General features: G+C 39.2%; 1 protein-coding gene across 2 annotated transcripts in view; it reads right to left on the bottom strand.

The window, feature by feature from the left end:
* LOC136702251 (MAM domain-containing glycosylphosphatidylinositol anchor protein 2-like) overlaps positions 1–22,871 on the bottom strand; it is a 224,236-nt gene that overhangs the window by 114,026 nt on the left and 87,339 nt on the right. For both annotated transcript variants that reach the window (XM_066677224.1, XM_066677225.1), the window contains exon 3: positions 17,151–17,325. In XM_066677224.1, coding sequence (XP_066533321.1) covers positions 17,151–17,325 — 175 coding nt within the window. The remainder of the gene's footprint in view (positions 1–17,150; positions 17,326–22,871) is intronic.

Below are 22,871 nucleotides of genomic sequence, written 5' to 3'. Positions count from 1 at the left end.
CTAAAGTAGGGCTGGGCAATGAATCGAAAATGAATCTAAATCGACATTCAGAATTTCTAATTGACATAATCTTGTCTATATCAATTATATAATTTTTTTAACTGTTTGCTTTTTTTTTTCTTAAATTATTTATTTATTTATTTATTTTATTCTGTTATGTCCCCACTGTGTGTTTGTGCATTGTCCCTTTAAAACCATGCTACCAAGCTGTAGTCACGTGATTCTGCTCCTATCTGTGACATGGAAGCTACCTAAACACAAAGGCTGACCAAGTGACTTGAGCAGCTCGTACCAAAGAAAGGCAGGAGCAGTAGGCACCTGTGGTTTGGACGTGCTGTGTTTTGACTATAATTAAGACAACACTAAACAAATCAAATGTAAATCAAAAGCAAAATCACACACCAAATATATAAACAGTGCTCAAAAACAATAGAGAGAAAAATCAGTGTAATTTTTGTTGTCCACCGAGATGCACACCTACCGTCCAAGTGGAGTGTCTGTACGACGAACGGTCTCTTCTGCACAATAATTTTTACAGGAGAAAAAGAATAATAATAAGAAAAAACAACAGTAACAAATACAGTAGGGTTCAGCACACTGAGTGCTTGTACCCTAGTAATCGTTCATTAATCATAATTGTGGTAAAATATACAATTAATTGTGATATTGATTTGTGTTCGTATCACCCAGCACTACTCTGGAGTATTAGGGCTGTATTTAAATCAAGTGTTGTGATAAGTAGTCCACATCATATTTGAAAGGGATCAACTGTGCCATTTTGTCCAATTACTGCTCATTCTCTCCATTCCTCCTCCGCATTTCCTCGATGCCTACGCCTTCTTCGAGGGCAGGGCAGGAGCAGTAGGAAGTGAAGGAAAGGAAAGAAGCTGTAGCAAAAGTTTTTGGAAGCAGCCCTTGTTTTCACCCTCAGGTTGGCCTATAGACCCACTCTGGAAACTTCTACCCTTCCCATGTTGTTGTGTATGCAAGATGGCGGATTCCACTACCAAACTTTCAGAACTATCCACATATTCTTCCTCTCAGGAAAAACACATTCTTTCACAAAGAGACACGGTCTTTAACAAAGAGAGAGACAAGAAAAGAATCAACTCTTTTCTGACAGGGAAAACACTACATGCTGCTGAAAGGTGCCAACAACTTACATTTATTCGTTTTTAAGCATTCTACTGGCCGCCAAGTTCCTCCTCTCCCAAGCTGATGTATGGCCGGATGGCGGACTGGGAAAGCCTAGTTTTACTGCTTTTCTGTATCTCCTTGTCAGGAAAATGCTTGCTCTCTTGAACTGCTGTATGGTGAGCTGTCAGACTACATTAGGCTGGAGTTAGTGTCTTATTTTTTTAAATATAAACTTTTGCATGGCCTTTGCAGGTGGTATGGCAAATCTGAATAAGAAGCTAACTACAACTTCATACAGGACCATAGGAGAGAGTCACTGCTTCTCAGCTTGCCAAGGCAATGCTTAAACCAATCGAGTTTTTCTCATGCTTCATAATCAGGGGAGCATGTTTAATCTACCCTCCCAGTCAATGGAGAACTCATGCTTTTTTCCCTATGTGGCGGTGAGGAGCTCTCACTGGCGCTACCACTATACTGCCTTTACACTGGCAGAGAAGGACAACATCCTGCTTCCAATCAATGAATATCCCTGAGCACATCAACTACTCTTGTTCTTCTTGGCTTTCCATAGCTCCTGTTTGTACGCTCTGTGGTAGTTCAATTTTTGTCTTTTGGTGTCTTGTGGACCTCTGTAAGCCCATTGATTTTATGGAAAAACACTAATGAAATATGCCATTTTTATTACATGCCTCATGTCTATTTTAATGAGTGACAGTCATGTTTTGATCTTCATGATTTCCAGATCTATGCTGAGCTCCAAATACTTGAGAAAACTACATGGGAGGAGGCTGAAGGGAAGGAGGTGGCTAAATAAAAATGTATATGTTTGGATCTAAGATGCTAGACCAACTTCTGGCAGCAAAATTTTGGATAGTACAATATTAACTTTATATTCTCTCCAATTACTTGTTTTTCCCGATGGCGACAGTTTTGGCAATCTTTCCTTAACCCTTGCATGGCTGTTAGGAATCCCATTATGACTTGGTCCTAAAATAGAATTTTGAACTGCAGATATTTTCACTTATTATATTTGAGGTTACCCTTCCAACTGCTAAAGGATTATATTAGATCTAATCTCCTCAGACACATTTCCTGAAAAAAATGTATAAAAGGATTTCTCAGAGACAGCAGCAATGTTAGTAGCCTTCACTCCGGCTGTCTGCTCTATTCACTGCCCTTATTCTTTCTGTTCTGCTTAGAATACATGGAACCACAACTCCAAGACTTGATCTTCTGCCCCAGTACACACAATATTTTCATGCATGGTTGTCCACTGTAATAGCAAAACTGTTACACAGGACTTATTTTATGCATTATTTTTTTATTAATGTTGTTTTTGCATTTTACTGAGCTTTAAATTAATTAATGATAACAATTAAAGAACAACAGCAGGCAGCCCTTGACAATTTCAATTGAAATTTGGAAACTTTATCCACATCAAGCATTCAATTAGTTGTAGAACAACTAGTTTACCCCCTGCAGAGTATATAAATAAAAAAATCCAGGTTTCCCAGAGTTAATATACTCAGACACAGGCACAAAAAAGGCCTTGAAAACAGCTCCACATGTAAGTATTGACCCCCGTGACCCATGAGAGAACAGGGATGAGCTGAGCAAACATTGGAACACATTACAGAAACAATTACAGAGTATGTAATGCACCTCGCTCAGGGCCTGCGGAGGCGGAGTGGTGGCACTAAGCCTTTGACACACTTCTCCCGAGCTCAGGACCTCACTGGCTGGGGGTTTGTTCATGCATAAAGCTGTCCCTGACACAGTCCACCTGCGTGAGATCATCCTTCCTTCCCAATGCTTTTGGAACCTTCCGTGGCCCACACAGATGACTTGAGCGCTGTAAATTGTGCTGAGGGAGGAGATGATGAATCAGCCTCTACAGAACCAGCAGGGTTCTCCACTGCACTGAAAGTGACAAGCTCTGACCAATTCTCCACCTTTGATACCAAGGCGGCTCTGCTCAGTAGGCATGTAAAAGCCTGTGCACTTTTCACATTTTTGAAGTAAAATGCCAGCAATGTTGCTTCTCATGGCTCAATAGTGAACTCTGACTTGGCTTAGAGTAATTCAGTAGGCACGATGCTGAATTCAGATATAAGACCCACAATTATCAAAAACATATCAGCTTTGAAAGACAATTTTTCTTGACATTGTTTTTAGAAATCCCTGATCCTCAGGCTCGTAAGTAAGTCAAGAAATCTAAAATCCAAGCTGCCTCATGGTTTATAAGATCTGACGGTAGTTGCAAGTCAGTAAACTGGACTTTAAATCTCACCACTAATGACTCAATTCAGACTTCAGAAATCTTGTCTCCTGACTCACTCACTCACTGTAGTCCACTTGGGCTACAGATCTTACAACTCATGATATTACATTTCATTCCCAGTCTCAAAACTCCATTTCGATTTCAAATCTTATGACTCGACTTCAGATCTGTAGCAAACAGCACCTTCTTTAACATTAAATGGCTGAGACAGGCACAAAAACCTAAACCCAACCTGCCATACAGAACAGGCTGTTCACAGGCTTTCTTTGTCACAGACAAATTTGCAACGTCAGAAAATCATGAAAGTTATGCTAGAGCTATACCTGTCATCTTAAACATTTGCTGTAAGGCGTGAATAGCTGCCTTAAGTCTAATTCCTCTGTCTATAGATGTCCTGATAAAATAAACCCTGTTTAAGCATGTCACAAGTTTTGTCTTGGCTCATGCAAACAATGACCCTGGTAGAACCCCAGTTTTTAATGTTAAAGTCTCAGTAACTAAATCTCAGTAACTGACTTCAGCTACTGTTTAGACTCAAGTACAGATCCCAGTGATTCATGCTTTTAAATGTTGCAGGTCTACAGACTGGAATAGATACCAGATTTAATTTATTAAAGGTAAATATGGAAAAAAAAATAATTCTGTGCATTCTGTGCACTGTGACCACACAGTTATGTTTTTGTTGGTGGTTTGTATATGTCTCTAAAGACAAAGAAAAGTTAAATCAGGCAGAACAATCACATTAAACACAGATAAGAATAATAATTAAATACGGAGAACATGAGGATGAAGCATAAAGGGAATTGAGCAAAAATGGCTAAAATCCAGAGCTTCTGCTCCAGTATTAAGTAATGATTAAATACATTACACAAGGTTGCACTGTGGTACAACAGGTAGTGTCTCTGTCCCACAGCTCCAAGGTCCTGGGGTTGGGGGTTCAAATCCCACCTCAGGTGACTGTCTGAGTGGAGTTTGGCCTGTTCACCCCATGTTTGTGTGGGTTTCCTCCGGGTCCTTGGGTTTACTCCCACAGTCAAAAACACATGTTTGCAGGTGGATTGGTGCTGGCAGGTGAATGAATGTTTGAGAACGTGATGTCCTATGATGGTCTGAATCCCCTGCTTTGCTCCAAGTAATTTAATATAGCTTCCAGACCTGACTTGACCCTAACCTTAACCCTGAACTGAATGAAGTGGTTAGAAGAACTATGAACTGTAGAAGAACTGTGGATATATTTGAGCAAACCAGTATACGTCTACACAAAAATAATAAAAGTCACTTTCCACCTTGAGATTTTTTTTTTTTTTTTGTACAATACAAAAGCCTGCTGCTTATATAACCTCTAAACAACTTCTGCCTCCTGGAGCAGACATCACATCATCAGAATCAGAACACTGTGGAATTTACATCGACTACTGCGTGAACAGCATAAGCTGTGTCTAGTCAAAGAACAACAGACAAACACAAATGCAAAGGAAGGCAGATTTATAAAATAATAATAAAACTCTGTGGAAGGTCAGGGAGATGAACACCACCGAAAGACAGTGGATGCATGTTTTACTCCAGAGCCAATCCTTGATTTGAAGTTCACTTAATTATTTATTTGTTTGTTTATTTGTTTATTTTCTCTTCCAATTGGCTGTCCAATTAAAATCATAGCTGGTGCTCCCCCATCGCCCTTCCCCTGTACATCTTTTACAAATACCCTGACACAGTGTTTAGCTGGAGCCAGGCATACATTGTGCTTCTGGTGATATTGTTCCCCCCAGTGTGGGCTTAATGATGCAACATATAGAAAGCATTATATTTTGATGATGTGAATTACAGTAATGAAACCACTTCACTGAAGTCACAGGCCGAGTGAAGGAGGAGATGAGAAATTACGCAGATTAATGTTGTTTACATAAACAACCATTCTGTGAATATGTCCTACAGTGCAACGACACACTGTTTATCTCCAAACGGAGAGGCGCAGTTTATCTAAAGCACATCTCGTGCAAAACCTGTACAAGTTAAGACTCAGACACTTGAGGCGATGTGTCGTCAGATGAAGGGAGGGGGAAAAAAAGACAAAGAAAGTGCTCATAGAAGTCAGGAAGTGTATCAGTGAGATGGAGAGTGGGCAATATCAGCACTTCTGAGCCACCGAGAGGAGCCATTCTCATTAATTACTGGGGATTCAGAGCTTTTCACGGTCACCAGGGCAGCGGAAGGCTGGGAGGCCACTTGGGCAAAGTGTCCAGGGAAATCATCTCAAAATTCACTCTATTGCCCAATCCATAACCCACCTCCAGGCTGCTACAACAGATCTGGAAGTGCTGGCTAGGTATCAGCAGTGTGCCCATTACTCCCCTTGGCTCTGCCTGGCTGCCTTCAAGGAGATTCAGTCATATTGCTCATGCTTATCTTGTCTGCTCAGATCAGTGGGAAAAGCCCAAGGGCTGCGCAATGAATTCTACTCAGAATGACTTCTTTGTCCTTTTATTTCATTAATATCATGCACATCCAAACACAGCAGAAAAAAATAAAAAAATAAATCAGCTTCTGTTACAAAGAAACAGTTTCAGGCAAAGATGGTTCAGGATTAGATAAACAGCATCTGTCTTTTTATGAAACATAAACATGAAAAGGTTTCAATTGCACAAAAATATATTTATTCCAGGATGTTTTTCTGTTTCTGCTCTCACCAATAACTGCACCATGACATGTATCACTGAAAACCTGGCATCTAGATCAGGGGCAGCTGGTCAATAGAGGGCGCTAGGGCGCCACCCTCTTTGGTGGAAAAAAACTTTTTAAATTTTCTTTATAATATATATATATATATATATATATATATATATATATATATATATTATATAATCAGTAACTACCTATGTGAGTATGTTACACATGTAAAATGATGCATATTAAATATATTGAGAAAAGTGAATTTTGTTTTACTTTTTGTTGCTACTGGTCAGTGTTTCCATTGGCTGCTGTGCTGTAGAGGGACACATTTTGGGCACCTGTTCCGCAAGGATGAATGAAAGGGCACAGCCAATCAGTAACTGATTCTGAGAGAAAACAAACGTGGAGCAACATAAAATTTAGTCCATCAACATCCTTGAACCTGAGGCCTCTATGGCGGTAAGATACCTGCCCCAAAGCAGTTCACAGTGGAATAAAACCCTTGCATTTAATGGTGATCACTGGGGGCACAGGACTCCAGCAGCTTCCAGATTCAATTATACCTCCCTCTTTTCCAGAATCCATCTGAGAGGAGAGCATTGGTGAGGAAACTACAGGTCAAAGAGCTCAGTCCAGATAAACACGTTGGTTTTGATATGTGAGAAATGAGTATGTTACACATGTAAAATGATGCATATTAAATATATTGAGAAAAGTGAATTTTCTTTTACTTTTTGTTGCTACTGGTCAGTGTTTCCATTGGCTGCTGTGCTGTAGAGGGGGACTTTCCATTGGACTAATAATTTATATAGCTAAATAACTCTGAACCTACATGTAACCCTAACGTTAAAGATATTAATAGCAATTAAAAATTACATCAGAGTTTTGGTGACCTGCCATGGGTGTTAAATTGTAATCAGATGATTCACAACGTGGCACAAACAGCCCCACCTAGAATATATCTCACCAGCTGCCACTGATCTAAATGAATATCCACATATTTCTTCTATACATTCACTTTACTGCTGTGTATTTTTTGAGATCTCACTGGATAGTGACATTCTGAGTGTCCTTTTCTTCCTAAAAATCAGACATTTAAAACACCTGAAAATTTGCATGTTCATTCTTAGTTAGGGGTGGGAATCTTCAGGCAGCTCACAATTCATATTGATTAGATTCAGAGTGCCATCAGAGAGAGAGAGAGAGGAAAAAAAAAAAAAATCAATGCTACATTTCCCAAGTCTGTCATTAACTGGTACTGTCAGCTGAACTAAATTTGAATGTAGCTTAATTTAACATTAACTGACCTAAAAAAATGTAAAATATAATTATTTTTTACACATTTCCTCCAGTTTAGTCAGTGCCAGTTCTATTTGCCAGGATTCCTCCAATCCTACAGGGCTCCCAAGCTGAGATACTGAAAGCTAAAACAGGCTTCCTCTGAGACACATGAAGCCAGACATCAGAACTGGTATCTGTTCGAACTGCCAGCACCACACCTCAATTGGACAGCTCAACATGCTTGTAGGAGGACACTACTTGAAAGTTTAAATTGTCTAGCATTGCACAGAGTAATTGGGGAGAGGGAGGGCTGCCTTCTTATCCACTAGACATGAAACGATATGAAAATGTAATATCATGATTATTGTAGCCACACTTTATCACATTAGCACTATTATAAGTACTATCATTGTATATTTAAAATATCCTGATAAGTTCAAAAGGTACTGACACAAGCTTTACACTCAACAAAAATAAAATCAGTAGCACTATGGACACTTCAATAAACTTAACTTTTTTTTTTCCTGTTTGCTTTATGCAAAGACATATAAGCCATGTGAGTTAAATGTGACGTTCACCATTTAAAAAAATGTTTTTTTTTTTGTTTTTTTAAGGTTCAGTAGATGTTTCCTCAACCTTTTCTGCTCTCCAGTCTGTTTATGCACTTGAAACCGGTCTAATGCGTTTACAAAAACTTAGTGTCAGTAGACAAGTTAAAAAAATGAATAAAAGAAAACACAAGGTGTCTCGGGCAGACATGCTAGACTTTTTTCTCTCTGCTCACTGTAGAAAAATGGCAAATAGCCCTCCAAACACTGAAAATCATGAAAAGAGGTAAGGATATTGATTTATTCCTGCTCCATATAGGTGCGTATTATTGACCTATTTTGGTTGTTTCAGATTATTTATGTAGAAACTCACCCTAAACTTGGGAGAACACAAAATGCGTGAAAGTAAACAGAGTGAAAGTGTTAAAAAACTAAACAACTCGAGTTACAAACAAGTTTCTGTGTTAATTCAAACAGAGAGTAAAAACATACAGAAAAGTTCAACTTCAGCCAGATACAAACATCAGTCGTTTTTCTCCTCAAACACACTGTTGCACCTTAAAAGATGCAGAGCTTCTGAACATAAACAAATCAGAGAGAAGTGCAGTTTCCCACAATCGTAGACATTCCCTTTAATTTAATAACAATAATTTGTATTAGGTTTGGTTTAACCTGTAACCAGGCATCAAATTTTCAACCCTCAATTATGTTGTCTGTGGAAATATTTTCTGCATAGACAAAATTGATGTCCATTTTTAAAAGGAAGGTTTATTTCAAGGAGCTTTCTAGAGCCAAAAGAAAAACGTGTTTAAATATAACGTTAAAACTTTTAAGGTGGAACTTAATTATTTTTATTACTTAATTACTTTAATTTAATATAATCATAGCATTATTTAAGGTAGAACAGAGTGCTGTGCCATTTAAGGTGGAAGGTGCAGAGAGTTTGTTATTCTGGCTAGATATTTTTCATTCAACATCTTGATGGATGTAAAATATGAAACAAAATGTATAAACCAGCACCTTTGCACAGCCACCAACGTGTTTACAAGAGAACCAGCATTAGTTAACCCATTATCTTACTCCTCAGTCTTTGGTGGATCCGGTGTAGTGTCAGTCTAATTTCCTGATTTCACTTCCCCTCATTTAGAGGGTCCTTGGGCAGTGAAATTAGGGCAAGGTGAGATTAGGCACAACACCATAGCTCTGTGCCATGTTTCCCCTGACACAAAACAAACCCACTTTAGATGTGGCACAGTGTTGAGCCACTCAAAAATGGCTCCTAACTTTGGTTGGTGCTGTAATTTACAAAAATCAGTGCATAAGATTCACTGAAACTTAAATAATAATATCAGGAATTTATCATGGTTTACAGTGAAATCAGTGACAGCCTCAGGTCTATTCTTCAATGTCATACTAATAGCATCCAGGGTTATGCAGTAGGTTTGGAATTTAATGCTCACACCTGGATTTTTCTTAGCTTTTGTGTGTATTAACTGAAATAAAATTAGAAAAGAAAAACAGTTATTATAACATTTTTTATATTTACTTTCTTTTTACACAACAGAAGACACTTATATTTTCATTTAGAAAATTGAAGTTGTTTGACCAGAGCTGTCCAAACATTTGCACATGACTCCATTTGTGCAGGACAGGACACTGAAATCTTCAGTAAAAGGTTCTCTGTCTGATCTTTTCTGCTTATCCTGACCCATGGTGGTGTACTCTACCGTCTCTGCCACTAATCCAGTCCTTCACTCCGACTTCTGGGACAGCCCCAGTATAAGAAGACTGTCCATCCCCACAGTGTCTGACCACACATGGCTTTAGGGTCATTCACAAAAGACAGTACAACAGCAACAAAGGCAACATTCTGCACTGCAATTTTTCATGTTGCTGAGCAGAAGGTGTTACGAGCCCCTGTGTCCAAAGCAGCAATTTCGATGCTAATTAGCAATCAAGGCTACAAAGCACTAAAAATAGTGGGAACTAGCAGAGGCCCATCAATTAAGTACACCCCTGGGGGACAGCTTCAACATTTCTCAAGAGGAAAGTGGGAATACAGTGCATTTCTGCAGGATATTCAACACAACACACAACTAATGAAAAATACATACTGCATGAACTCCAAGGCCAAACACAGGCGTCTATGTTTAAAACAATAGCGGTTATCAGTTCTAAACATCAAAACTGCTGCTTCTCCAGCTCCTTCTCCAACCGTGCCTACTAGAATTACTTATACTTGCCTGATTTAGATCAACCCATGACTCATATCCAGTCCTGCTCGTTCACAAACATCCCTGTCTTTTTAGGACAGATTTAATCTCGGAAATTCTGACGCTGGTGACCTAAGCTTGCCAACAAGTTCCTGCTCATGCATCAGTCAGTGAGACTGAGTAGTTATTTTGCGAGCGCTGATTGACAGAGAAAATCACAGTTATCAAACTTCACTGGAACATGAGTCAAGATTCAGCTTTCTTCAAAAAACCAAAAATGGTTTTGTTTGGGGAAAGAGGAGAGAGCGTTTCAGGCTGACAATGCCAGTCATGGAAATGATCCACACAGATATTCACGCAGAATGCAGGAAGTGGATTTTCTGTCACTACACACTGTGGCGTCATCTAGTCTTGTGTAGCTTGTTGTGGGGTAGTCTCATCTGGTGAGGTCTTGTCTGCTGTGGTGGAGTCTGTTTTACAGTAATGGATAAAGCCCCAAAACGTCCAAAAACATTGGGCCAGTTACACATTTAAAACATATTCATATATTACATTAACTTATTACTATTAAGCAGTTTCCAATCCCAACGTTTTTAGTAGCTACTGTAAATTATTCTTGAAGTCAGTATATGTGGTGAGGAACTGACCTGAAGGGTTTTGAGGGGTTAAGTGGGGTTTGTGAGGTGCCGTGCAAGCAGCAGTGAAGAGGAAAAGTGTTTTTTTTTTCCCACCAAACTTTACTACTACAGGGAACTTCAAGATTCTGAAGAGGCGATGACCTTTTTCTGACAAGGCACCCAGTCCAGCAAGGACAAACAACACTGGAGTGATGTAGATTTGTAGATCACCTTCAGGTCAGGAGTGTTTTATTTCCATTGCTTTTAAGAAAAAGGTTTTTGCGTAAATTCAGTACACGTCTTTCGGTGTGAGATATTCACGTGCTACTGCAGTAGTGTGTAAAATGTTAAATATAATTGCTTTAAAAGACATTTTAGAACTCTAATTTGTTAACTTTCAATTCATATTTATATCCATCCATCCCTCCCTTCCTCAATCCACCCTTGATTATTTCCATCAGTCTCTTGCCATCAATCCCTCTATCCATCAAACCCTTCCTATGTCCATGTATATATCCAAGGATCCATCCCACTTTCCATCACTCCATCCTTCTTCTCCCACCTGTACCCATCCACCCACTGTAAATCTCTCTCTCTCCTCTCTATCCCTTTAGGCATCACCCTTCTATCCATCAGTCTCCATCAATCCATTTCTCAGCTCTATCCACTCATCCACCCCCCTCCATGTATCTATCCCTTTGTAGCCATCCATCATCATTCATCATGTATCAACACAGCTCTCACCTTACTGTCCCATTTAACATCACTCTAATTTCTGTGCTCTATCCATTCACCGTCTCACTCTCTATCCATCCCTATCCAGCCTCTATCCATCCCTACATCTATTAACACATCTCCCTCACTCTTTCCATTAAATCTATCCAACCATCTATTCTCTCTCTCTCTTATCCATTTATTTATAGCAAAATATTCTTCCTAATCAGTTTGGCCCATTTCTATTGGTTCAGCTGTCCATATTCAAACAAGGTAAAGAAGCACTTGTATTTCAATGATATGACAAAGATAATCTGGAACTTCTAGCGCTTTTCTTGCGTATTTCTGACATATGCATGACTGCCCTGACGGCACTTCAGACCTGACCTAGTGACATTTACAGTGTTGTGCTGATGTAATAGATGTGAGTGGCAGCCCAACCTCAGAGAAAGGGAGCTCAGCCTGGAGACACAGGCTGAAAACATTTCTGACTCAACAGCAAGAAAAGTTCAAACAGAGCTGTTGATATCTCAGACACACACTGTTTATTAGCGTCCATTTACCAAATAGTGATTTATTAGTGACGAAGATAAAGATTACAATAGATGTGTAATGTGTCATAGAAAACTTCCACAGTTTGTTCTAACAATACTTTAACTTAACTACATGCATGTTACTCTCTCCACCACACCATGTTGAAGGGGCGGGCTATGGCTGACCGTTATAATGCTACCAAACTCAATATCTGGGCCTTCACGCGATAAAGCAAACAGCAGATCAGCCACTCAGATATCCACACATCTGATCTCATCTCTGTCAACATAATGCTTCTGCTGCTCCCTCATTTCCTGTCCTTCACCAAGTCATAGTCTGAGCTGCAAACCTAAAAAAAATAGAAAGTGTGATAGATGCTCTAGAATAATTCTCTTTGTTCTCTTCTGTGTTTCCTCAAATGAGTTTTAAAAACAGTTAAAAACTCCCCACATTACTTTTCTCTCTCCCCCACCCCCACCCCCCACACCTGAATCCATTTATTCTTGTGGCCCAGGACTGGTCCTAGGTCCCAGGTTTTTGCCCCACCGTGGGAATGAGCATCCCACCTTAGGAAGGAAAATGTCTGATGCAGGAGCAGACAGGTCTCAGGCCTAATTTACACACATGCATTTTAATCCAAAATGAACAGCTTCTAATGCAGCAAACAAAACCAAAGCCTTCCGTCCTCAACTCTCTCTGGCCCTGCCTTTTTTGCACCGGTCAGCACGTCCTTCACCAGGTGTTTCATTTTAGGATGACAGTGACAGCTAACACAAAATGCTGATAGAAGAAGAGATATGCTCTATAGGTTTAGTCTAACTCTGATCCCTTCTATTTACTTGCTAAGTTTCTCGTTTGCCAGTATAGTAATTTCTGTTAATAAAAATATATTTTTCTTTAAATTGTGAAAAAAAATGTGTTCTCTGTAGAGGATGTGGATTTATTAGCATTAGGAATTATTAGCAGCTTCCATAACTGTTGCATACGAGCACTTATTCAAGAATAGAACCATTTAGAAACCAGAGAAAAACCAGAGTGCAGAGAAAAGAGACAGACAATGAAAGCTGAAGGCACACAGTACTCCTCCTCCTCCTCCTCCTCCTCCTCAAGCCCTCATCAAGACCTTTCCAGTCTCTGGACAATGACTCAGTCTCTAGTCTCCAGACCTGCAGGAACCTCAGGGGGATCCCTGGACACCTGCATGACCTGCACAGAGGACATCTCAGCACAGGCTACTGTCAGACTGACCCTCCAAAAGCACGAAGAGCATTCTCTCAGCCCTAAAGCGCGTCCTATAGACTTCAGTCTAAAAAAAAAAAATAAAACAAAATAAAGAAACCTTTTTTTTTCCTCCCTGCTTGGAGCCTGTCTGGAGTCAGAAAATCATTAAGAATGATGCTCAGCCCTCAGAGAAAGAATTCTTCTGTCAATCACAGGCACACTACTCTTCCCCACACTTCTTGTGGAAAATCTTCAGTATCAGTATTGGGAAATGGATCCTCATGGAACAGAGGAGAGAGAGCTTTCTGGAATGGAATGGAGCTCTTCTGAAAGCTTGAGTGCTCTCGGTTTTAGAGCAATTCAGCTTGAGGTGATGCATTTAAGGTCCTGACACTCATCTGCAGGAAAAAAAAAAGCTGACTGACTGGTCCTTAACAGTGTGCTTTAAGATCATTATCGTTAGATGTCAAACCCATGCGGTTTGCCTGTGTGAAATATGCATTTGCATTATTTTAGAGGTATACAGAGAAATAGGCTGCAGTACAGCAAATTAAATGTACACTCTTCCTGTTAAAAACTTTAGCTGGTTAATGTCAGCAATCCTGTCGTGTCTGTCTTTGACTAACTTTTAATTTGCTTTTTTGTATAGAGATTTTTTTTTTTTGGCCCCAATATTAGTGTCTATGTCAATCACGCAATGCAATGAAACTCAGAGAGAAATACTGTTCAGGCAACTACATGGGACAGCTTGCATCACAAGAACCAATGGAGGGAGACACTGGGATGCACAAAAGAGAGAGAGGGGCCAATTATGCTCCCTTGAACTCCATAGCCCCAGATCTCCATGGGTCAAACACAATCTCTCAATCAAAAGGCCACTTCAGCTTCTTGGGACCAGTTGGGAGCCTCCAAAAAAAAATTCTGAATTTGCATAAGTTTATTAGTATAATTAACAGAGAAATGTATTGCAAAATGTCAAGGCTGATTTTTTTTTTAAGTTTGAAACATACTATATGGATATGAGTGAATATATACAGTTTGGAACTGCCTCTAGAGTTTGACACTTATGCATTAGTATGCCCTAAGCAGACTGCAAATATTGAATTCAGAGTTTCGCACTTGCGCCGCATTCAATAATAAAGGAAACGGTCCCGGTTTTTCATTTCTACACGGCGGATAATGTTTGGAGATAAGATTTCACAGGGGCACTTTGGTATAATAAATGTATGTGCTCCTTTCACTGGTCTTGCAATGCAGGGCTTTTCAGAGGTAACCTTCAATCGTCAAACCCAGAGTCTCCCGGGCAAAGCTTGCATCAGGGCCAAAACAACAAGCACGTGTGCTGTGTGCAATGTGGACAATAAAGAAAGAGAAATAGGAAACAGACAAGGAGGAGACCTCTGTGTAAAGCATGAGAAAGATGAGAGAGTGTGTTCTATCAGGGCTGACAGGCAGATTGGGGAGGTTATGGATGAAAGCATGCTGGAACTAAATAACTATCGCCTTTGCCACCTCCACCATCTCAACTCTGCAGGGCACTGCCGAATAAATTTGGGAAATATCTCATTTCATTTTTTTTCCCTCAACAACATTGTGATTGTCATTGAGATGCAATTAGTTTCTTAAGCTCCAGGTCTTTTATTTCTTGAAGACCAGATTTTTTTTTTTTTTTTTTGCATTCAGGCTTGAGGTCCCACACTGAATTTAATGCCAGACTGCCATTTTACAAGCTCTGTGTTATGAGGCTAAACCTCCCATCATAAAGAGCAATAGATGGTTTTACCATAGCAAACAACATTCATGAAAGTGATTGATACTTTACATTTTATTTGATTATTTTTTCTAAAGTGAAACACGTGAAACACTCATAAAATGAAGGTTAATTTGCTTTGAAGTCCCTGAAGTTTATACTCAATAGAGAAGTTCCCCAAGCGGGGCTGGACATGTTTTAGTACAGAAATAGAAGTTACTGTGTGTAATGTCGGTGAAGAAGACATTAACAACTGACAATAATGCAGATTGAACTGTAGAAGAAAAATTTCCTCCCTTTCCCCTTTGCCTTTAGGCGGTGAATTGCCACACTGCCCCAATGAACAAACCTCCAATGGGTTTCATCAGAATTTAAACGTAGTCCAGCCAAAATATAAATGTTACCCTGTGAGCTTTAATCATTTGGTACCTACATCAACTGCATGGTGTCTGGACAAAGCTAAAGAAGCAAACTTAAGGAAATCAGCAATACTTTGGTTCTGAAGAAAATAAAATATTTTAATATTTTACTGTACTATAATTGTAAATGTGAAAGATGTCACCACAGATAATGACACAGCCCAACAACAACTTGATATATCTGTATTTTGTTGCCTTATGTTTTTGTGTTAATCCACATCAAGATTGGAGACAGATGTTCTTGCAGCTGTCACATGTATTAGACTTAGAGACTCAGTCATGGGTAAACCTTTATGCATTGTATACACAAATAGAAATGCCAGATTTTTTTTAAATATATGTTTTTCCCAGTCAAAACAGCCATTAAGTTATTTCTTGTTAGGAGATATTCCTGAGAAGATTAAATATGAGATAATCCACTTACATAAGGAAAGGGAAAGTCAAAGTACAGCAAATGACTATAGGTCAGGACATGGGTTTCAAAAACTCACCAGCGAACTCACCAGTGTTAAATCAACACTGTTAGTGTCAAATTTACATTGTTAGTGCAATAATTTAACATTCTCAGTGATTTAACACTGGATAATTTGCTGTGTGGAATCTGAGAAACTGTTAAGAGACACATAGAAAGCGAAACACCTCTGAATCATGCAGGAGGCCACCATTGTTAAACAAATAGTAATGAAAATGTTCTCAACTTTCCATCTTGAACAGCAGAAATGAATAGAAACTTATAAGACTGAACTTTAGAGGTATGGGAAATTAATATGCCTGGAGATTCTTAATATTCTTAAATAATGGAAGCAGTTATAAGTTACGAAAAAAGCTTAAAATGTATTTAAATAAAAAAATTTCAATATTAAAAAAATTTAAATTCTGACTAACATTCATTAGTTTAATTTACTGTAAAGAAATGATAAATATAATAAATTAATCCACTTTTTTAAAAAGGATGAAAATGAGAAGTTTAATTAAGGCATGTTGACATAAATTCATGCTCATATTAAATGGTTTCTGATTAATGTACAATAAAAGTGAGCTTAAATACATATTAAATTAAGGGGTGTGGAATTGTTTTTAAATCTGATACATTTCTGAAAGCAGAGAGAGAGAGAGAGAGAGAGAGAGAGAGAGAGAGAGAGAGAGAGAGAGAGAGAGAGAGAGAAATTCAGAACAAGTTCCCTGTGCAAATGTTTGTCCTTGGCAAGTACAATCAGCTGTTTCATTGATGGTGGAGGTGTAGCAAATGAAGCTCATCAATATGTGAGCCACAAGCAGATTTTGAGTACTCAAGGAGTAATTGAGGGCGAAGCCTTGGAGGCACAGTGAAGTGCAACCTCAAGTAGTCGATCAATAATCAATAACTGAAATAATACATGGCTGATAAACATACAGCTCAAACACTGCTGTCAATATCACAGAGTTCTGTTAAGTGCTTTCCTTTTATACATGGACTGGCATCTTTTAGCCTTCGTAAACTTTAATACGCAGTGAAACCAGACATCATTTAATGGTGTTGTATTAATGGACTGCACATTTAAAGCAGCAATCAGTCATTTCCTACATATAGGACATCTTAGGACACCAGTATATAACCCAGTGGCCTTGATGGAACAGGTTCTCTACTAAACTTATTCAAACTTGTAAAAATGATACATAATCACGTTTAGAAATGATGGTCACTAATTTTTTTGTGAGAAATTTCATTTCACCTTTAAAATTCTAGGGAAGGAGTAAGACTTTTAGAGTTTCCATCTGTACTTACAGTAGACGTCCACTCTGATGGACTTAATAGCTGGAGAGCCCAGGCCATTTTCTGCCTTGCAGTAGTAGCGTCCACCTTGGTGCCTCTGGATCTTGGCAATGTGAAGCGTCTCATTGAAGACACTTGAATCCTGAAATCGGTCTGACACACTGCCCGCTGTCTTAGTCCATCGAATCTACAAGGAATGGTGAAAACACAAGTAATGTAAACATAGCTTATGTAGCATAGCCTAACAGGAGTGGGGAGCCCCCAAGGCCTTCAGAGGTCTAATTTATTCTGTGAAATAATAATAATAATAATAACATTATTTTTTTTTATATCAAATATGTAGACTTTGTTTTACATAATCCTCTTGTTATTAACCAGCACTGTAGTAAAACTCTTGTTTCAGTCTTATTCATTTGAAACAAGAAAGGTTAATATTCAAAGGAAAATCATCCATTTATTATCCATTCCTTTTTTTTCCCTTCCCCTAAACCTATTTTTCATATCTATGACAAAACCTGGATTCCTAAACATTATTTGCCCCCGGGTAATAGTACTCTTCATTAACGTTTGACATTTGTATTAATTAATTACAAAGAAAAAAAATCATAGCACTGTAATAAGCAACACTTGTATACAAATGCAATTTAAATCACATTCATCAACATTATTTCTAACCAGAAGTACTGCTAAACCAGCAAATGCATACAGAAATATCAGCAGCAATGTGCTGCTCAGCTTTGTACAGTCATGGGAACACCAGCCCTGTCCTCTGAGTACACTTTATCTTTAAATAAAATGTATCCATTTGCAAGTGCACTCAGAGGACAGTGCTGGTGTCTTCAGTGGTGCAGACTGCCAGGCAGCACACTGACGTGCCAACAAAGCTTTCTGATGTTCAGCATGTTCACAAAAGCGGAAACGTTAGAAATGGCTGAAGAACATGTCCTTTGCGGCACAGTCAAGGAACTGAGCTGTTTACAAATAACAAGCTGTCTGAACATCCCAATTTATACAATGAACTCCATCATTTACATCACAGTCTTGGGTTAGTAGAAAACACTCTTCCTGACATATGAAACCCAAATGCATTAGATCTATTCCTACCATTGCACATTGTGCATTCTTGGTCTGCTGCAGAGCTAATAAGTCAAAAACGGATGTATTTACTTCATGAAATTCCCCTTAAAATAATTAGTTTGTCTTTGAATGGCATGCAGTCTCTTACACTTAAGGCTCATAATACAAGCTTACTAGAAGACAACATGATCCAGTGACGCAGGAGTCACAAGATACTTCCAGAATGTGTTCATAGAATTGTGAACACAAAGCCTGATGTCCTAAACGTCTGGCCCCAGCATTCAGCTATAGGTTTTACTCATTTTTATAGTTCTCATTAAGTGCAGTCTTCTAAACTAATTTGACAATTGAGTGTGTTTATCTGTATAAATTAAAGCCTAGAATAGTTTAAGAAAGTTTGGAAAACTACTGAGAAGCAATATAATTTGAAGAAAATAAATAAAAATAACCTCTCATTAATTTTTCCTTTCAGTGTGACTAAAGCCCAGTTTATACACTTGCATCGACCCTACGCCGTAAGCTACGGTGAAGCCTGATGCACACCTCTGTAGAAATGTAAGTACGTGTTTTGTTGAACAGCAAAGCAGACAGCAAAGACTGTGATTGGTCAGAATTCAAGTGGCCATTGTTTATGCAGAACCGAAAAAGTACAGAAACGTGAACACACAGTGAAGCAGAGAGCAGCACATTCACAGTGAGAGATTTCCTCAGACATAGTGTGTGCATCAGGGATGAATAAAAATGTTGAACAAAGGAAAAATACAGAGGTCTCCAGAAAAAAAAAAAAAAAAAACAACGAGAAGCAATACCACGTGGGAAAAATGTGCCACTTGGTTTAGTTACTTTCCTGGCACCTCATGTAAACTCTGCTCTGTCCCAACTAAACAGTGCACTTTTAATATTTATAAAAGTAATTCTAGTACACCACTACATTGTGTACTACACAGTGTAGAGAAAGATACTTGAGATTCAGCCCTGCTGATGTGGCGTTGTAATTGCACCAACACAGATGTATGCTCCCAACAGCATACGGCTTTTTCGTAGTCTAACAGCGTAGGCTAAAGTATAAATCCTCCATTTGACATGTGAGAAACTGTACTGATTCAAACCAGTGGCAAACCATTTTATATGGAGAAAATTAAACAAAGCCTTCATGTATTTACCACACATAAATGCATTCTTGAATGGATAAGGTATGTTGTGTGAATATGGTTGGAATCATGAAACTCCAGTCCATATCTGTAAATTATTAAATAAAATGAGTAAGGTTAATGCAATGTAAATGGCCTACAACTTTAAAAGTCTGTGACATTTCCTTTATTAAAGAACAGAGAACGCACTGTTCCTCCACCATGCTAACGCTATAATGCTAATTTTAAAGCAGATGCTTTTGGCACAATGGCTCTGACAGTGATGATGCGAGTGTTTCTCGTTTGTCAAACAAATGCCAACGTAAGTCCTTTGGGAGTGCAATGCCACTTTGTCTTGACAATGCCAGCGTGGATTTCATTGGCATGCTAAAGCCCTCAGTTACTGCTGCTTCTTCTGTTCAGCCCCATTGAGTGAATCAAAGTGACAGCATTGTTGAAAGTGTTACCGCATGCTGTTTAACCACGGATTTTATTTATTTATTTATTTATTTTTTTTAACAGCTGTGTTTCTCCTGAGATTTGGGGAGTGACTGCTGCCGCTCTTCCTGAACAAAGGGGAGGACAAAGGGAGGAAGAGGGGTCCCAGTCTGGGGGCTGGGGAGAGGCTAGACAAGTGAGGGGGAGGGGCCGGAGTTCTCCCCAGCCAACAGCAGCTTTCAGGTCTAGAGGCATTTTGGAGTCCGCCCAAGTCATTAGGCCCATCTTTCAACACTTAAATCCATGCACTGCTAAGCAACTGCTGGGCTTTCCTACAGTGTTCAGATTGCTATGACCTTGCAGCAACCTGGAGCAAAGTGGACAAAGAAGGCCTGCTAAGCTAGAACATGCAAGTAAACAGCCAGGTCTTACTATCACAGAGAATCAGAATTCTGTTTCAGATGCTTTCGATGTAGATGATGCAGTTTGGACTTCCCTGATCAAATCCTCTACAGAAAGTATGTGCAAATTTGAATGCACATTTGTTAACTTAATATGAGTGTTTGGTGCACAAGTAATGGCACACTTTTTTCCAACACAGCCAATAAAATGAACAATGTGCCAGCATTAACTACAGAAGGGCATTCTATGTTAACTAATGATTTAAACTTAGAAAACGGCTGACACTGCTGTGAAACAGGAAGTGTTGCAGTCACACAGCTCCAGGGACCTGGAGGTTGTGGGTTCAAGTCCTGCTACAGGTGACTGTCTGTGAGGAATTCGGTGTGTTCTCCCCATGTTGGTGTGGGTTTCTTCCCATGGTCCAAAAACACACTTTGGTAGATGGATTGGTGAGTGTGTGTAGCCCTGTGAAGGACTGGTGCCCCAATCCAGGCTTCACCCACCACGACCCTGAACTGAATGAATGAAGATTAGAAAATGACAATGGTGTACAGAGGGGCTGGAATACACCTGACATGTTTTTATTTAAAAAAAAAAAAAGAAATAATGAAATGGGTTGGATCTCATATTTTTATCCGACCACAATGGGTTTAGAGGGGCACTCCTGTCCCTGCTACATGCAAAGCAGTTCCTGTTTCTTTCATTTTCATATTTACAAATATCCATTAGTCCATGGCAAATTTCAAAATAAACTGCCTTCAACTGAAAGTGGCAGCTGCTCAAGCTTTTGGGAAGATGCTGAGGCATTTTGGGAAATTGTTCTTGTAGTAAATCTGCATGTTGTGTTCTGTACTTCTGCTTAACAGATAAAATTGACTGTAACTGCTGTGATTTGGTGGGTCACAGCAGCGTTTGCTTCAAAAGAAATTCAGCCTAAGTTATATGTATCATTGTGCTATTTCTCTTACATCAAATTTTAAAATATGTTCTTGATATTTGGCTTAAGCATGGTTCTAGATTAGAAATGCCCACAAAAAGGCTACATTATGTAAAGTTCTTTAAACGTTAAAATGACCACAGCATGTGATTCATTTTGTAGGAATAACACGCTTGTACGAAACCCACTTTCTTCTCGGAGGATAAAGCTGAGGCAACTTTGGTGCTGCAGTCCGTCCAGGCATTAGCCTAGAATTGGAGTGGAGAGATTTATGATCGGAGCACAGTACAGGATGAGGTTAGCAGCCCATGAAATGGAAATTACATTATGTTTGATGTGAGTATTACACTTTCATATATCCAGAATGAGCTGTACCCAATTAGATAGAAATAGCACCCTGTTTGAGAGCGAAGTCAGGTAGACATGCATATGGCTTCTCAAGCACAGACTATTCCTACATACATGAATGTGTGAATTGCTGGTAATTTCAGGAAGGAGACTGTGTTCCAGCGTAGGAGGCATTATACGAGAACCCAGGAGAACAGTGAATCCTCACTATCCTGAGATTATTATTAGCATGACATTTATTCTTAGCCCAAGGGTCCACTTTGGGATGGAAACTATAAGCAACTAACTAGCTGTAAACTCCTCTCATTGTCTCACGGAAATAAAAAAAAAATCTAAAAAAAAAAAAAAAAAAGACAGCTAAAAGACTTGTGATACCTCTGCCTACTCCCACAGTGATCACTCAGAAACCCAGACAAGCTGGACTGTCCCTCTGGCTGCAATTTGCTGGACGGTCATTACATTTCACTTGGGCTTAAAGATGCAACACTGTGCATGGACTGAGAAATGTGTGATCGATTTCAAGTCATACGAGAGTCGATTACTGTAGATTTGAGTCCCTCGAACATTCACTCTGGGGAAAAGTACATCTAAAGTGACTGTGTAACATAAATAAGTTATGAGAATAAATTAGATGTAAAGTTTCTGGAGGCTCCATGCTGTTTGCCTGAAGTGCTCCCTGTGTGAATGTAAGCAGTAGGAAAAGAAGAGAGGATATCTGTTGATTTATGGAGACTACAGTTGAATTCTGTATTCTTATGGAAAGTGAGGGGGTATATCAATAAAACATATTGTTAGTCTGACATTAAGCAAGGAGGGAATTCAAATATGCAGCCACTTTTCAAAGAGTAGCACAACCGTTTCTTTCAAAAGGCAACACACTTGCTTTTCTAGTGGCTTTAAAGTTTTAAGCCTGGAGGTTGTTCCTGCTCTGAGTGCCTTTAGCTTTCCCTTGGAAGTCCTGCCCGTATACACACAGATAAATACACAATTCACCGAGAAACACCTCACTGTCCTGGAGGTGAAAGAACCCCAGCAGTGGAGGCTCCAAGAGATGGTAACATTCATTAATCAATCCCTTACTGTGTAAACAACACTTCCTACGCATACTGCTACAGCAAAACCAAACTGTGATTGCAGGAATACAGTACATCCCTATATCAGGAAAGCCATGCAATAAAGAATAGCCATTTAATAAACACCCATTTAGCAGTTTCTTTGTTGGAAGGTGTAAAAATTGGCTCAGAACAACTGTTCGAAAACATAGAACAAACCCTCAAGAGAGGTAAAAGACAGTATAATGGGATATTGGGGAATTCCCCAATAAAGCTTGAGTCTCAGATTGAGATTAGATTGAGATCTGAGGCTCCATCTCCCCAAGGCACTGTGCAATGAGTTAATTGG

Source organism: Hoplias malabaricus, chromosome 7, assembly GCF_029633855.1.
Source record: "Hoplias malabaricus isolate fHopMal1 chromosome 7, fHopMal1.hap1, whole genome shotgun sequence".
NCBI lineage: Eukaryota > Metazoa > Chordata > Actinopteri > Characiformes > Erythrinidae > Hoplias > Hoplias malabaricus.
The sequence above is the reverse complement of the archived record's forward strand: the minus strand, read 5'-3'. Positions and strand labels throughout refer to the sequence as shown.